The 18,004-nt window shown below is 32.9% G+C and overlaps 1 protein-coding gene across 2 annotated transcripts in view; it reads right to left on the bottom strand.

The window, feature by feature from the left end:
* Nucleotides 1–859: 859 nt before the first annotated feature.
* LOC126725536 (coatomer subunit beta'-1-like) overlaps nt 860–18,004 on the bottom strand; it is a 76,764-nt gene continuing 59,619 nt past the window's right edge. Inside the window, exons 1-10 of one of the 2 annotated variants that reach the window (XM_050430309.1) lie at nt 3,928–4,064; nt 3,553–3,582; nt 3,383–3,444; nt 3,171–3,225; nt 2,930–2,966; nt 2,472–2,795; nt 2,243–2,376; nt 1,933–2,081; nt 1,614–1,682; nt 860–1,296 (exon numbers count right to left, since the gene is read on the bottom strand). In XM_050430309.1, the coding sequence (XP_050286266.1) occupies nt 1,242–1,296; nt 1,614–1,682; nt 1,933–2,081; nt 2,243–2,376; nt 2,472–2,613 (549 nt within the window). In that variant the 5' untranslated portion in view covers nt 2,614–2,795; nt 2,930–2,966; nt 3,171–3,225; ... (1 more) ...; nt 3,553–3,582; nt 3,928–4,064 and the 3' untranslated portion in view covers nt 860–1,241. Of the gene's footprint in view, nt 1,297–1,613; nt 1,683–1,932; nt 2,082–2,242; nt 2,377–2,471; nt 2,796–2,929; nt 2,967–3,170; nt 3,226–3,382; nt 3,445–3,552; nt 3,583–3,927; nt 4,065–18,004 lie in introns of those variants that run through there. The other variant, XM_050430310.1, reaches the window with a different exon arrangement.

The raw sequence follows: 18,004 nt of genomic DNA, 5'->3' as shown, positions 1-18,004 counted from the left end.
ACTTATTTATTTATTTATCTTTATATTTATTGACCGATTGATTGATTCGGAGGCATTGGTTCCGTTGTCTCCAAACATCCATAAAAAAAAAAAATTTGTACGTAATATACAATGTCCACCTTCACAACAAATATAAAATTTTGCTTAAAAGTCAAAGTAGAAACTAACAAATAATAATCAAAATGATTTTACCACCAAGTATGTTCCAGTGCAGACTGTCACAAATATTTTGCTCAAGGCCATGCACTTCTCATAGCCAACGTTAAGATCAAGTGGGACAACAATGTTGAAGTTAAGGTATTCGCCAAAGAAGCACATTTTTTTTTTTTTTTAATAAAAAAAATTATATAATAACCGAAGATAGGAGATTTGAATCTTGAATATCATGAACGTACCAGGAGGTGTTAATCAACCAATAGCAATTAGTGTATGCAGTTTACCTCTTTTAATGGAGGTTTTGGATAGGCCGCAAAAAATGAAATAAAATAAAAACTTAGTTTTTCTATAGTGATTCTACACTTATATTTTACTTTTTCTAAGAACAAGCTCGCTAATTGATTAAATGTTATACATTGATGCATCAATGTATAACATTTAATCAATTTTTGATTAAAAGTGTCATATGACACTTTTTGTCTTGTTTGTTTGCGTGTGTAGGTGGAAAATAAATGGAAAGATAATGCTTCTGAATTAAAGTGAAGAGAAAATTCATGTAATTTGAGCAGTTTTTCCTGGAAAATTTCTGATAATTAATAGCATTGCTCCTAAGGTTCCTATCATGTTTCCACTAACAAGTCTTCCATCAGCTTATAATGTGATTATTTTTTTCAATTTGCAGATTTTAGAACTTTAGAAGGACTTATTTATTAAGTAAAGGAAAATATTTATTTGAATGAAATTATTAATTTCACCATCTGTACTATTGACTATTCCTCTCTGAGGACATAGTTAGATACTTGCCAATGAAGTTTATTTTATTGGAGATTACATAGTGATGATAATCATACTAGAACATACATGACACTAGAAGTCTAGAAGTGATCCTTTGTGGCTGTAATTTCAGAACATATAATCATGATAGAAATAATGCTAATTGTAATTCTTCCTTCTAGTCTTCCTCTTCATCTCGAAGATACACAGACTTAGTCATACAGAACACCCCATAGAATACTTGTAGAAGCAGCAGTAAATGAATTTATTCCTCCCAACCCTTCCTCCTCAACTTGTAGGTGCAGAAAACCTCAAGTACCGTTCATATTGACCATAATTGTTCCGTTGTCACAACCAAAAACAACCCTGCAGGGAGTGGGGATATCAGTAAGGAACAAAAGGAATATGGTATTATTGAATATTAGAAATGGCTTGCAAAAAACAGTTTTTCTTACACTAACATACAAAAGTCAACGCCAAAAAGAAAATTTAGAAATCCTTTGTTCCTTCTCATGTTTTGAGAAAATAAATAAATTTCCATATGCTATAGGCACAAAATTGATTGATAATACAATGACACATTCCCATGTTTACGTTGTCTAAATTAATAGTGATACAAACATCTCCTGCAATGCAGAGCGTGCGTGCACACAAAATAAAGGAAGAAAAATCAAGAATCTTACTGGTTTGATCCTTTCTTGTATCCAACTGCCCAAACTCTTCCGAGACCATAGTTTAATGTGTTCTCAAGCCTGCAAATTAATGAGATTTATATCGAAACCTTGAAACCAAAACATAGCAGAATTAACCAAAGTCTTACTAAAGTTTTAAATAAAATTCAAAGAATGAGCCAAATATGCAACAACTACCATGGCTCTAGTATACATAAAAGGCCAGTACGTAAGTCTTATTTGGAAGCAATATAAGGAGCAAGAATTCGATGGACAAATCACTCAGTTACTGAACTTAGAATGTGGAAAATTTAAATCATACAAATGTTACCTATAGGTTGTTGCATGCCATATACGAATAGTCCCATCCTCAGAACCTGTAATAATTATGGGAAGCTCCGGATGAGCACATACTGAGGTAACATTGTGGCTGTGGCCCTCTAGTGTTTGCAGACAACTTTTGCTTTGAGAGTCCCACACCTTTTCATTTAGAATTTTTCAATGGATAGATTAAAATTATTTCCCACACAGGTACAAGCATATGAAATAAAACTTTCTGCAAAACTAAATAATAATAATAATAATAAAATTTAAATTTAAATTTAAAAAAAAAAAAAAAAAAAAAGCAATAGGATGCAAACCTTAGCAGAAAAATCATCAGAACCACTCAATAATTTTGGTTCATCGCCGCCTGTGAAGTACTCAACGCAGTTCACACCTTTCAAATGGCCATCTAATGTAAAATTTGGAGCAGGGGAGGAAATGTTCCATATCTACAATATGAGCCATTACCATATCAGACCGTCACACAAGTAATGAAACCACAAAATGCAGTTAACAAGGTAGTGATCAATGAACCTTATAATAGCTTTATGGTACCATCAAGTGATGCACTTGCAAAAGTAAGGCTATCTTTTGGGTTAAATGCAACCTGCATCACATAATGTGAATGTCCCTCAAATCTTTGAGCACATATCCAATCCTTCTCCCAATCCCAAAGCTTTGTAACCATGTCATCAGACGCTGTCAGCACATATGGAAGGGTAGGATGGACAGCCACACACCGAATGTAGTCTTTATGTGCCTCAAACTCTTTAATCTTTTCTAGTGTGTTATAATTGTAGACGCGAATAAATGTGTCATCTGCTGCAGCAACTATCCAGTTTTTGTGTGCTATGAACTTTGCTGACCTGACTGCAAGCACATAAATGGATGTTTAGAGCTCAAAAAGACTACTTCTGAAGAATAGAAGAATGCAAGAAAGATATAGTTTGTGGCATCATCAATTGGAGATGGCAAATATTTGTAGTGTTAAATATGTCCTTTACCTGGTAATTCAGTGACCTTGAAAGACTTCTTCACAGTCTGGAATTGTATAAACAAGTTAGAACCAAATGCTCGGAGAGAAAAACAGATTACAAATTCAAGTTTCAAAGAACTTATAAATTCAATAAATTTCTGAATACCCACTAGAATTCCTCATATTTATTTAATACTGATTTTTTTTTTTTTTGGCGGGGGGTGGGGTGAGGATCAATTTTCAAGGTCTCTAACATAATATTGCCTTACCTGTGACTGATAGTTCCAAATACATATAGTTCCTGAATGCAAACTTGCTAGAATCCTGCATCAGAAATCATTATGCAATATACATTAGTTGCATTATCCTTATAATGACTAGCTACCATATATTTTCATGTACATGAAAATGATATTATAAAGTTTTGAGATTTAGACCATATAATCATATTTTAATTTGCACTGAAAAGATATGTGACTACCATGGCTCAGCTGGATGTAGATCAACAGATTTTACTCGTTCTGAATTCTAAACATATTCTTTCTGATACAGAAATTAATCCACGGTTAGTTAAACAGTTTGAAATTACGAAATCAACAAGGAATTCATCCACTTGTAAACTTAAGTATGATAAGTAAATCATTACAATACCTCAATTTTCAGTGGAAGAGATTGATGTGCCTGTATACCATAATCACAAACTTGTTAGTCTAATACTAAAATTAGATTTTCAAATAAACTTAAAAAGTTAACAAATGTTAGAATTGTGCCCCATTTGTTATAGGCAGCTTTCCAAGAGATTTTTTTTTTATTTTTTATTTTGAAATAGTTACAATGTACTGCTAATCATGCTGCTCGAACTCTTCCTCCTTAGACCCTTAAATACTTTGTGCATTAAGAGATGTCAATTAAGTTACAAGACTCTTGACTCCAAGAGATTCATATATATCCCAAAGGAAGGATACGATAGAAAATATTTAGACCATATAATAAAATTTTGATTTGCACTAGAAAAAAGTTACTCACCATTATTTTTCAAGTTGATACCAGGGGAAGGCAATGATAGAAAATATTTGCTTGTAAAATACTGGATAGAATTTGAGTAAGAATATGGAGAAGCATATCTCTATATTTATAATTGACATGTTCATGCATTGTTCAAGTCTCAGTTTACCAAATTTCCATGTCCTATATTTATCTTATGTTGTCATCCTATGTGTTCCAAACCGTTGATTATTCTTACATTGTTAGAATGGACGGCAGAGATTTGAGTTTCACAATAGTCTTCCCTATGTTGTCATTCAATGCACTCTACCCGTTGATTATTCTAACGCGTCAGGATGAACGGCAGAGATTGATTTTGGACACCTTTCGTTCTTTGACCATTCTGCTTGGGACTATACTTACATATACTACAAATTAAGTCAGACAAACGTGTAAAATACTATCACTAAAATTCAATATAATCTGCTGTCGATGATTTCGAGTCTGTAGCAGGATTTTGTTTTTATTAACCGAGTTCCACCATTTTTTTTAATAGGAAGTTCCACGAAATTAATTGTAAAGAATTTTTTAATATTGTGAGTGTATTTTCTCATATTGTCATTATAAACTTGGAGGAAGCAATGCTGGATGTCAATTTTTAAATTTGTTTAGCCAAAAAAACATTAGTAGTTCCTAAAATTTGCATACTGTGCATATTTGGTCTCCCACGTTTTAAGTAAGTTCTATTAATTTCTGAAGTTAAAAAAAAATTACCCCAAACTTCGATTACAAATCTTCTGTACCACTTTTTGTGTTCAACTTTATATTCCATCAATCACAACTTGTCATGTATTTTTTTAATTTTCCATATAAAATAACCAAAGTTTAAAATGGAAAAAAAAAAAATAAACACATGACAAGTTGTAATTGGGGGAACATAAAGTTTTTTTTTTTTTTTTTTTTTTTTTTTTTGAGAAACAAAAAAAGGGTATTCGCATGTGGTAGTCATTATCGCACGCCCCACGGTACATTTGGATAAGCCCATGGATACCACTAACTCGAACTGAAGCTCGGAGACCCCGAACTCACACACACCCTCGGCTCTATTGGTTTTTGGGACTTATCAAAAATTGCAATTACAGTCCCCATAGGAACTCGAACCTGGGATGTGGTGAAACCTCAGCAGTCACCTACCAGTTGTACCACACCTATTAATGGTGGTGGAATATAAAGTTAAGGGCAAAACTTAGGTACAATAACTTAGGTGCAGTACCTTAGGTTCCTCCCTTAAATTTAAGCCATGTGAATAAAATCTACAGCTCAGCAAACAAGCGTTAAAACATATTGCTTCGTCACTTTGCTTTTTTTTTTTGACTGGCTTACTAAGAAGAACCATCAGTTTCAGATTTCAGATCTGCCCCACCAAACTTCTTCAGCTAAGTCTCCTCCTTCAAAGACATGATCAGGTTTTTAATATTTCTTTGGCTTTTTAAGATTCAGATCTGCCCCACCAACTGAAGATTAATATTTCTTTGGCCTTTTATTCAAATCCTCTCCTCTTTATTACTTACCTAGCAGTGGCAATCCACACTTCCTCTCTCAAAAAAAATTTCTTCTCATTATTGATCAACTAATCATAGGAAATAAGGGCAAGGCCATTAACCAAAAATTCAGGCCATGGATCGATAAAGTGAACCCAGATCAATGGAAACACGATGAGAGAGAGTGACTGAGAGTTGTTCCTTTCAACTGACCACCACGAACCCCTCTGCAGCCGCCATGCCCCGTCGTCTTCTTCATTCTCTTTGACTGGTTCTCTATAAAAGCATTGGGTTTCATGTGAGTGAAAAGTGAAACCACTCTGCCTCCACACATGGTGGCTGGAATCAATGTGAGGCATGGTTGTGAAGGGGTCTTGCCAGAAATTTGTTGAGTTTTAGCCAAAATTTTTGTTTGAAATCTATTTGTTTCTTAGGAAAATAAGGGTGAAAGTGTTTGAAGTTATCTAGTTTTCATGCATGTGAGGGAAAAGATGAGAAAAAATAGGGGAAAAGAAAAGAAAAGAAAAAAAGACTAGCATTTCCTTGTAACACCGTTTGCTGAGTTGTATATTTTATACACATTGCTTAAATTTAAGAGGGAACCTAAGGTAATGAACTTAAGGTAGTATACCTAAATTTTGCCCTAAAGTTAAACACAAAAAGTGATATAGATGATTTGTATTCCCAAACTTCAAACTTTATGATAACATATCAATATTATATGTCCATTTTTTAAGTTGAATACTACGGAACATATTTGATAAAGATTTTACAACACAATTCAAAGAGGGCAATATCTTTCAAAAGAAGAAAAAACAAAGACACAATAGATAGTTTTGGATAATTCTCATCATTTGTTTATTCGACAAGGGATAGAGGATCTAATCTATGGTGTACAAACGCTGATGACGAACACAATTAGACTTTTTGCAGATCTTTGAGCTAGAATCAACACAATCTTCAACATTTTCTGCATATGAAATAACAATATATGTTAGACTAATATTACCAAGATAAACTTAAAAAGATAAGGAATGTTTCTATGATCTTGGAATGCTATCCCAAAGATTTGAAATTTGATTTGGGACACATAATTAGCAAAAACTCAAAGAGCATTAGTATAATTCTTTAGTAGGTTCGATTTTAATTATTTAATATGTATAAATTCAAATTCAATTAAAACGTTTAAATTTGGATGAACTGTCATTTTTGTGCATAATTTATTTTTTTGATCATTTTACCCTTAAGTATTCAAGTTTATTGCTAAAATGTTCCTACTATAAATGACCAAAAAAGGCGAAGTAAATTTTAGGGACAAAAATACCAATTTACCCAAATTTAAATGGTCACTTGATGTGGGTTCCAGTTAGCTCAACTGGTAAAGTCTCTGATGGTTGAATAAGAGATCTGGGGTTCAATTCCCGCCTACACCAAAAACTGATTGGTGTCTTAGTCTGATGACAAAGAGCTATCATCAGGAGCGGACGCCATAGGTTGAAACTTTCTAAAAAAAAAAAAAATGGTCACTTTATTTTTAACCTAAATATAAATAAATTGGATGAATTGACATAAGAGGGAGAAATGAACGGGAAATTATAGCATTTTGAAAGCTAAATGTGTTATATGAATGTGTGGTTTTTTATTTTTATTTTTTTTCTTTAATATAGAAAAGATAAGATATGTGTAGCAATTTAAGGATTACATACCATAGCTCAAGTTTGTGCACCATGAAGATGCACAGTTGAGTCATGTGAAACCTTTGAGAGCGATGACTCACATTTTCTCAAACAATTGGCAACACAAACTGACCTAAGTTTTATGACCAAAGCACATTGGAGCTCACATTTCACTTGGCATTGGAAGGATTGGGTTTGCACTACCATCACTAAAAGCAAAATCATCACCTTAATCAGTAGCCCAACCCTTCTAAATCCATTTCCTTTTATGGCTAAATCTCTCTCCCTTTCGAAATTTGATGGCATATGGACTTTGAAGAAAGCTTAGGCCTTGATCTCGCTAGCACTAGATGTTTTAAGTATATATAGAGCCTTCATATTTATATAACCAAAGCTAAAAGGAAATCCAATTAGAACCTAAATTGGATTTCCGTTAAAATCTAATTTAGTGTCATTTGTCAAGTGAGTTAATTCAGTACAAAATATGAAGAGTCCACTATAAGAAACTCAATCATATATCTAATCTATATATATAATAATAGGTGAAGCAGAGAAACTCAAATTGCAATTCCAAATTAGAACTCTAATTTTGTGCCATGTGTCTAGATTCATATGGGGACCACCAATTTCTTTTTTTTCTTTTTTTTTTTGGTTGTCCAATATGAATAATCACTTCTGGATTTATCTTGGAAGAGTAGATAAGGATAGTGAATGATAACATTTATACATCTCTCTCAATCTCAATATAATTTTCATCAGTTTGATAACCTTGACGTTTAGGCTTCTACTTCTCCGCACTTGGTTGTCTGCTCAACTCCTTTTAAAGCCCCCATTGATTATTGGTTTCACTTTTTATAAACAAGCAAAGCAGGGGTAGTGGTAGATTCATCCCAAATTTACTCCACTATGGAAGGAAAACTCGAAGGTCTCTAGACGAATGTACTTTGGGGATCAACTAGCCATCCAAATTTGCCAAGGCCAATTTCTTTTCATTGAAGGTAGTTGTTCTTCAATCAAGATATATTATTGTAGAGTATTTTTATTGCATTCAACAGCCACGCAATCAAAGTCATGAACATTAAATTTTTCTGAGTTTGTTTGTTTGATTAACATCTTATGTCTTAGAGGTCGTCTGTTGATTAGTGGGATTATTTTATAGCCACACCATTTCTCTCTATCACTGTCATCTGGAATAAAACAAGAAGCCTCATTGATTGTGAAAATATTCACTGTAACAAGTTTTTTTTTTGGAGATTTTGATTGTTTGCACTATTGTGGGATGCATTTAGTTTTGGAGGAGATGTGAGGGTAATGGTGTGAATACTTCATTCAAGAGCACCAAACAACAACGGAAGCCACACCTATTTCCATATCCAATGCGATTATCAAGTTTCTTCAGGTAAAATCTATTTCAATTTCATGCTTTTTTCTTAATTATATTGAAATTATATTTTACATTGATTTTTCTGTTTTTTAGTTTTGGGGATTTTAATATTTTTGCTCCACAATTGCTACATTTGGTTTAAACTTGTGTCCACAGTCCACATACATGGAACCTAACAAGGGGTAGGATATCAATTTGCATCTAGATGTAGGACTTTTTACAAAAATATGTCTATGAGTTCACATCTGTCAAATGTTTATTATTAATCTTCCTCATACATGCCGCATTGCAGAACAGTTGGTTTTTCAAGGTTAGTAACATGTACAATAAAGACGTGGATGTGTTCTCTAGATATATATACTCCCACCACCTGCTACTCTCCCAAGTTGGTGATGCATTTAGACTTGATATGTGATATTTTCATTTAACTTTATCTTTTACTCCTCATGCTATGATAAATCAGAGTAGTTAAATAATGTGGTTCTTCAATTTATCACTAAAACGTAGTTTTTGTGTGAGAAGCCACCTACATGCACACATGGAATGAATCTCGTAGTGGTGGCTCCTCTTTTTTAACACGTGTTTAACCAAATCAAAATGACAATAACATGTTTCAACATGCAAGTTGGTATAGATATTTCTATTTTCAAATTAATTATTCAATATGCCCTTGCTGCAGTAGTAGCCCTTGGGAATTTGGTTGAAGTTATAACAGGGTATTGACAACACCAATTTTTTTTTTTTTTTTTTTTTTTTTTTTTGAGAAACAAGGACAACACCAATTTCAATATGAAATTAGAGTCTAATTTTCCTCCATCTGTCTAAATTTAAGTGGGATCAGTTGTAATTACGCTCACTTTCATTTAAAAAAACATTGTGCTCCTTTTTTTTTTTGTTTTTTTGGCTGAATAAAACATTCTGCTCTTCCACAATAATCACACCTGCGTATTTTCAAGTTCACCCTTCTACAATAATCAAAACCCAAAATCCTTCCTCTCCTTCAATATACAGCTCCCCTCTTCTTCAATGAATGCTATGAAATTTCAAAAGAATCTCTCGGTATCAATGGTTACTTTTATTTGAGTTTTCCTGTTGGATAGGTTTAGATTTGATTTGTTTTTGTTTCAGGTTTTTAAAACACAAAATGATTGAGATTTGAGAGGGATATAGAGATAGTGTTCGTGAATGTCGCTGCCACCATCAGATTATCAAAACTGGCGCAGATACATTCTTTCCCCCTCTTTAGATTTAGGTATGATTTTTTTTTTTTTAATAACATTTAGGTATGAAACTTGATTTTTTTTTTAAAAAAAAAAAAAAAAAAATTCTTTGATAGGATAGGTTTTTTTTTTTTAAAATTTTTTTTTTTATAACTTACAGAAATTACAAAAAAAAATAAAAATTGATTTTAGTTTTGGCTTTTCATCTTGGTTTTGATTCCTTTTTGTTCTGGGTTTTTGGGTTCTCCATGAAAATGTTTGGTTTCTCAATTTTTCGATATATTTTTTTTTCCTATTTTGGATTACAGAAATCACTAAGCCTTTCCCTGTTTTCTAATATCTGCGTTCATAGTTTTTTTTTTTCCTTTCTGGGGTCTCTGATTCTAGGAATTGAAGTTGCCCTCGAATTATGAAGTTCTTCTTTGGAAAGTATTCGTTGTACTAAGGTATTGCTCTCTCTCTATCTCTGTGTGTGTGTTTGTATTCTGTTTGGGTGCTAACAAAGTGTGTGAAAATTAAAAGTTTCGAGTTTTAAAATATGGTTTTTGATTGGTTGTGATGGGGTTTTCATTTATTAGGAAATAAATACGACCCTGTGATGGGGTTTTCGCTTATTAGGTTTTGAGAAAATGAGGGGTAGAAAATAAATTTTAATTTAGGAATCTTAGACTTTATTTTAATTAATTGAGAGGGGAATAAAATTATTTGGTTTTGTTGTTATAAAGTTTTGGTACCTCCTTGATATGGTTCTCTGGCTTATTTCCTGTTTGGATTATTCATATTATATGATTTTCTTGATATGGATCTGTTTCTGATGGATTTGTTGAAAAATTGGCTTTATGCATAGAGTTTGGCTGCATAAAAGAACGGCTGGTTTTTGTTTGTCCATTGCTTCAAAAGGGTTAGCAATCACCAGTATAGGTGATTGAAGATATTGGAATCATATCCCAACTGAAGAATCTAGGTGAGATTCGTTCAATTTTTTAACCCTTTTTTTTTAGTTTTTATGTATTGATTTTTCAATGGAAATGAGAGAAAAATTGTATTTTTCTTCCCATGTATGTTTTAGATGGACGATTGAAACTCCAGCCAATTATGGAATTCCCTTGCTAGAATTTGTCTGAGTGGGTTTTTTTTTTTTTTTTTTTTTTTTTTTTTTTCGTGATCTTTTCTATCAATTATGATCGAAATTTTAAAATTTATTGAGTGATGCTATCATAATTGCAAGTGGTTTCATAAATCATAATAACTTTATTAGCAAGTTTTCTTAAATAATAAATATGGGTCATTTGAAGGATGTGGTCATTTCGAAGGATGTCCAATACCATTGAGTTTGTTTGGAAGTTCTTAATGTTTAAGACAGTTCTTATTGGTAATAAAATGACCATCATATTATTGAACTTGAAGTTATGCTGTCTTTGAGTTGGACTAACACATTTGATCCTTTAAAAACTAATTGCTATGAGAAGAATCATGACAAGCTTGAAAATCCTCCCTTCAAACTTTCCATTTTCCCTTTTCTTACATTGTTGTTGTGCTGATCCAAAAGTAGGCATTTGTAGTCTCTCAATTGCTGTTAAAAGTGTGAGGAAAATTATTAAAATATAACAAGATGCTAACTTTTGTTTTTTGCTTGACTTTGTGATTCATTAGATTGATTAGAAAAGTTTTGAGAAATTAAAAAGCTTTTGTTGGTTTTTGAAGTGGTGCTTCAGTTTCTCAACAGTGGAGAACTGCAAAGCTTTTCATTTGTTCTGGTGCTCTTTTTGCAATTGTATTTGCTAGAATATGCTGCCTTATTTCTTGGACAACGTTTCTGCCAAATTTGTTTGAAGGAATCTCTGTCAATCAATTACATTACATAACGATTTAGATGACCACCTACATCTATTAAATTGTATTATTCATTAAATCATCTACACAAGGCACATGATTACTAAATATGTCATGATTAAATACATGTGAATAGCTGTTTTTTATCATTTCTTTTCCTACTTAGTGTAATGGAGAGAACCTTTTGGTTGAAGTCCAGTTTGTCTTCTTTTCTTGGTTTACATGGAATTGGACATTTATTAATATACCATAAACTGGTTGTATCTATCCTCTCTCTCTCTCTCTTCTTGGGAATTTCAGATTTTAGATAAAGGCATTTGATTTTCATAGGAATTGAAACTTTATGGAATATGTTAGTGTATTGGGTCAAATATTTTCAAATCTTAGCATCTATCTAGAGATGGTTTCTTTGAATAGAAGGGTACCCCATGCATAGCACAGGTCATAGGAGGAGGTGCTGCCAAGTTAGGAGAAAATCACGCTTAAAATTCTGACACATGTACATATTAAAAGAGAAAACCAAGAAAAGTCAGTTTTTTTTTTTTTTTTTTTTTTTTTTTTTTAATTCCTAGCCTGCATGTCACATTTTATTGTCATTTTGGAAGTGGTATTGCATTTTGTGGTGTAGAGTTTAGGAAATCCTTATTCATATTTGTGTTTGGCCTCTTTGTACTTTGTAGTCTAATGAATTTGAAGTAATTATACTTTAATTGTATAAATAAGATCTACTCAGGGAAATGGTATTTCTAAATTTAAGTTAAGCATATGGATATGGTATCTAATGTAGAAAATATTTGCATGTTAATTAATCCTTTGAATAATTTACAAAATCATTTATTAAGGCTTAGCAGTCATAATTGGATGAAAATTGAAGAAGATTTCATTATTTTAAATTGTGTTAGTTATGAGAGGATGAAAAATGAAAGACCATGTTACTTAATGCAGAAAAGACCATGTGGACACAAAAGCTTACTGTTTTGTATGTGTTAGCATATGGGACAGTGACAATGGTTTTGGATACCACAATATTGATTGTAAATTTGTGACTATCAAGACTTGATTTTACACAAATCTGTGAGATTTTCCTGTTGGGTGATTTCATAAATGTTAGAGTTGATTTATCATGTTCATTGTGTGTGCATTATATTTTGATTGCTTTAATATATTGTTTTAAGTTATCGTACAATCCAGGATATATTAGCACTTAGCACAATTAGGCAATATGAGGAGTTCCTGTATAATATTCCATTTTTTTAATCATCATTTGTGAAATTATGTTTAGTTTATGAGAATGTTGTGGGCTAAAAATTTCCAATACTTTTTGTAATACCCAAAAGAGAAAAGGGGAGGAATGGGGTTAAAAGTGGTCATATAAGTTTTAGTTTGGTGTGATTCATTGTGGTTCCTTGGAATAGCAGATATGATGTTTGAAATTGAAATGTAAGTTTTAGATTTGTGTGTTTTAAGCTTTTATGTGGTTTGTAAATTTTTTTTTACTTAGGTTTGTTTATGTGTATCATTTTTTGTAGGTTCTTGCTTGGAACAAATTAGTAAATGCTTTAAAGATAAAATGACCTTTGCAAATTGTTAGTGAGATTAGTAAAGGGCAGACTATTGAAAGCCAAAACCGTAGAGCACTCCACTGCAGAGTGTACTATGCAAGCCATAGTCCAAGTATAAATTTTATAAATGTGTGTGTGTGTGTTTTTTTTTTTTTTTTTTTTTCTTTTTGTATTTTATTGGGTTTGTTTATGTGAGGAATAATGGTTAATGGGTGTTTGATTAATTATATATTGAACTGAATTTACAATGATGGGCATTGATATATAATGTTATCTACACTTTTTTGTGTCAATTGTATTGGATTTAGTTGCCAAGGTTAGATCTTTTTGGGTCCTGTTTATTGTGATTGTTTTAGTGAGGAATAATGATTAATTATGCATTGAATTTAATTCACAACGATCTATACTACTAGACATTAAGTACATTTCTGTTGTGAATTGATGTGGAGTTGCCGACCAGTTATGCATGGCATCATAATTCAGCTTCCAAATCGGTTTTGTAACAAAATTGCAATAGAACTTATAATATCTAGAGCAATTTTCATGTGAATTGGAATTATAGGAGAGGACACATTATATGAGTTTGTAATAATACTATTAATACTGAATAGAGATGAGTTGAAAGGGACTATTCTTTATAAAGGTTGCCTTTTAATATATTTTCTTGATGGTTTATATATTATCTAAATTACAGACCTATTATCTTGCCATTATGTAATCATTGTGTTCATTTTTTGTGTTAGTTTTCATCAAACTCCTGACAAATTTGGTGCTATAACTATTTTTTACAGTGATATTTTGGATTCACTTAATTTTCAGGTGGCTTATTAGAAATAGGCCCTCAAAGATTAAGAACAAATGTCCCATCATAATATTGTTTACAACAAATCCTTGATAAATATCCTCCTCAATGTACAGACTCGACTTTGAAGATTAGTCCCAAATGTTTAGACAATGATGTTATACCAACTCATTTGGATATATTTGCACTATTTTCTAAATGATTTCCACTGTAATAAATTTTTATTATTTGTTTCATTTTATTTCTAAGTAAGTTATGATGTCAAAGTAAGTCAAGTTTTAATTGCTTTGAAGATATTGCATTTTTGCATGCAAAATAGAGAAGCATTCTAGAGAATTCCCTTCATTCAAACTCATTTGAACGCAATGGAAGTAATAAAAGTGGTGGTTGCTCATTTCATATCTTCCTCCAAATGGTCTATTGGAGAATGGAAGTACATACGTGATGTGAAAACTGAATTAAGGTACAAGCCAAATCATATAAGGTTTACTGGCCTGCTTGACTGAAATTGTGCTTAATTATCATCTCCTCTTCCTCTCCTCCTTTCATCTACTCTATTACCCCACCACTCATTCTCATCAACAACTTCCATCTGCACATAAATATCATTTTCAAACCACAAAAATGGAACAAATAATATATATATATATATATATACTGCTAAGTTTTGTTAATGAAATTTTCTGGTTAATAATATGAATTTAGACTTAACTGAGCATTTTAAACATGAATAAACTCATGATTAATAATATATCCATTCCCGTGCGGTAGCACGGGTTACATACTAGTTATATATAATTAGAAGAGGAGATAGATTGAAAGATTATGCTTTACAATGCCATTTGTTTGTCTAACTAAAAATAATTCAAATTTATCAACTTTTTACATAATACTATGAACAATCATTATTTATTTAGTAGAAACTTATATGGATAGTGTGTTTAGTGTTTACTATTTTTTTAAAAAAAATTGTACATGTGCATATGAACTGTTCTAAACTAGTCTCATCATATATCTATATTTAAAGTCAAAACCAAGACAAAATCCAATTAAATTCTAAATTGGATAGCTAATTTTCCACTATGTGTCCATCTAATTTTTTTTTTTTTTTTTTTTTTTAAATTTTTGCGCCAAAGGCCTTGTAGTTGAATTAGCACCTCCCCATGTACAACGTGCTTGGGGGTCTAGAAGGGAAAGGATTCGAGCTTCGAGGTTAGTAGCATGTTGTAATTATCTCTCAAATTTTTTTTTTTTTTTTAATTTTTGCGCCAAAAATGAATGATGCATTAATACCTAACACAAAAGTCAAGAAGACAACAATAATGACACTCGAATCTCTTAACACAAGAGGATTGCGAAAGTGGTTCTTCAAATAGTCCTAACCAATAATAAAAGGCCACCTCTTTAAAACAATGTGGACTTTAGCTTCCTAAATTGGCAAAGCAAAAACCAAACTACTGTTAAACCCAAACCACATGCTATTTGAACTTTAAACACCCAAATTCATTTTATTTTTTACCACTCAATATCTCTTCTATCTTTTAAACCCAAAATTTTTCAGAAACCCAGTAGCTCCTCTCTACCTTCTCACAATGCAAATCATTCTAAGTGGCATCTTCTAATTTTGATCGTCTTCAACTGAAGTTTCAAGAACACAAATCATCTCATTACTTTTGCTTTGTTGGGCTGGTTGAGGTGCACCACCAGTGCAACTAAGCATGACTTATTAAGGTATGCTACAAAGGCTTATTTCACTCTATTTCTATGTATTCTTTTCTTGCTGTATTTTATCTTTATCTAGTTATGTTCTTGTTATGTTTTTTCTCTATCTAGTTTATATGTAAGTGCCCTCTAACTATTTGATAAAATTCCTAAATGAAAAACTAGTACCAATGAGGATAGAGACCAAATACATAGTTTATCCTACATTTTATCATTCTATTTAATCAAAAAAAAAAAAAAAATTAAACGATTTTTTTTTTTGTTTTGACATTTTGTTGTAGGACCATGCACTTATTATCTACCCATACTTCCTTGCATTTCTGGTAATGAATTATGTAAGACTAGGGTGAGTCAGTCAACATGTGTACTCAAAAGTATGTATATACTTCCATATGCAAATTAGTATAGCTACTAGTATCACTCACAACATGTTCTAAAAATAATAATACTAGTTGAAAGTATATTTTCAAAACATGTTTTCAAAAATAAGCAAATAAATTAAGAGCTCTATCAAATTTACCATGAGTGTACTACTGTGTATATGTCCACTAGCTTGGCATGAAATCCAAGCCAATATCTCCGCCCTATGCTCTTATTCTTTGCAGCTCACTTCATCTTTTATATATATATATATATATATGTTAATTGTGGTAGACAATGTTCTAGGTTAAGGTTTGAAATCATAAACCTTTACTCTATAGAATTTTTCTCTCTCATCAACACATTATCTCACTTGCTCCTAGGAGAACCTCCAACCAACCCATTGGTTAAGTTTGGTCTCAAGTGAAGTATGTAGATCTTTCATTCTTGGAACAAGTCCCTTCCCCAATCTACGCCATGCAAACCACACTCCTTCCTCAACAAATTAGTCATCAGATTGACAAAATCAATTGCAACTTCCTATGGGGGGATATTGCTCAACACAGAGGCTGTCACACGGTTAAATGGGAGACTGTCACTTTACCCAAAGAGGTTGGTGGGCTGGGAATCCCATCCACCCATCATAGAAACCGTGTGATTCTCTTGAACTAGGCTTAGCGCCTCTATACCAATCTTACTACGCTCTGGGCCCAGGTGCCAAAAGCTAAATACTTTCCACACGCAACCCTATGCTCTTATTCTTTGCAACTCATTTCATCTTATATATATGTTAATTGGGGAAAACATTGAAAACTCGAAAATGTGTTAAAAACACAAGAGCTGTTTAGACCCTTAAATTAAAGTTACAGCTCGATAGATTTTACACTAACTTAATTCTAAGTGCGGAATAGTGTAAATGCGAGAGGATAAACAAACAAGCTACTCTAACACATATTCATATAAGCACAACAGTAAAATGGAATGTAAAAGAGTAGGAAAGAAGAATGCAAACATAGATAACACGCCGATGTGTTATCGAAGAGGAAACCGAAGAACTCGGCGAAAAACCTCTCCGCCACCCTCTAAGCAATAATCGATCCACTAGACAATCAGTTGGAATACATGGGTTAGCAAGAGACCTTCCAAGCCTAATCTACAGGAAATTTTGCAGTTTCTTTAGGAACTCCAGTAAAGGCGAAAAGAGCTTCGGTTTGGTTGCAGGAAAGAGAGCAGCAGATTCTGGGCATGAATGTGGAGCAGATTCTCGAACAAGATTCTTTCGTCCGAACACCAGATAAGAATTCGATTTGACCTATGTCAGTTGCTCACATTAGGACAAGAAGAAGAAGGTCCTTAACAAGCCCTTTCCCTGTCCCCGCAAGAGTAACTCTTTTGACGCTTTCTTGACCACGGTCGACAGTAGCTCTGACTCTGCTTTTCAAAGAACCTATGAGTGCAAAAACCAGTAATCCCGCATTTCTGCTCTGGGGTAATCTCGAAATACAAGATCAGCCTTCTCGTTCGGGGACATCATTGGCTTCATTCCTATCCCAACTGTCAAATCCAAAGCTAAGCCTAAACCGTCACTCCGCCTTTCACTCGTTTGCAAACAGTATTCAGGAGTGGAATCAGGAATGAAAAGGGATTGACTCTTTGAGGCAAGGGAACTAGTTGCGAGAGATCTGTCTCATGTCATGGCATGGAAAGAAAAGAGTCAATGCCGCAGATCGTTTGCGGATGCTAATGTGCTTCAATAGTAGGAGAAAGAGAAAAAGCTCATCATTGATCCTGGCAGCTGTACATCGCTATACTCGGAAGATCACGACAGTCACCCCCCTTTCCGCTGTACCTAAGCCCTCCAAGCTTCTACTCCAACAAGACTTTTCGAAACTGTGTCTTATCTAGCTCTCCAGATCCTGCAACAAGCTCCATGTTGCATCTACCATCCTTGGCTTCTTTCAATGTTTCCCAGCAACTTCAAAAACACTCACTACACTCTGAAAATGTATGGATTGTGTT

The sequence above is a fragment of the Quercus robur genome, chromosome 5 (genome assembly GCF_932294415.1).
Source record: "Quercus robur chromosome 5, dhQueRobu3.1, whole genome shotgun sequence".
NCBI classification, from domain to species: domain Eukaryota; kingdom Viridiplantae; phylum Streptophyta; class Magnoliopsida; order Fagales; family Fagaceae; genus Quercus; species Quercus robur.
The sequence above is the reverse complement of the archived record's forward strand: the minus strand, read 5'-3'. Positions and strand labels throughout refer to the sequence as shown.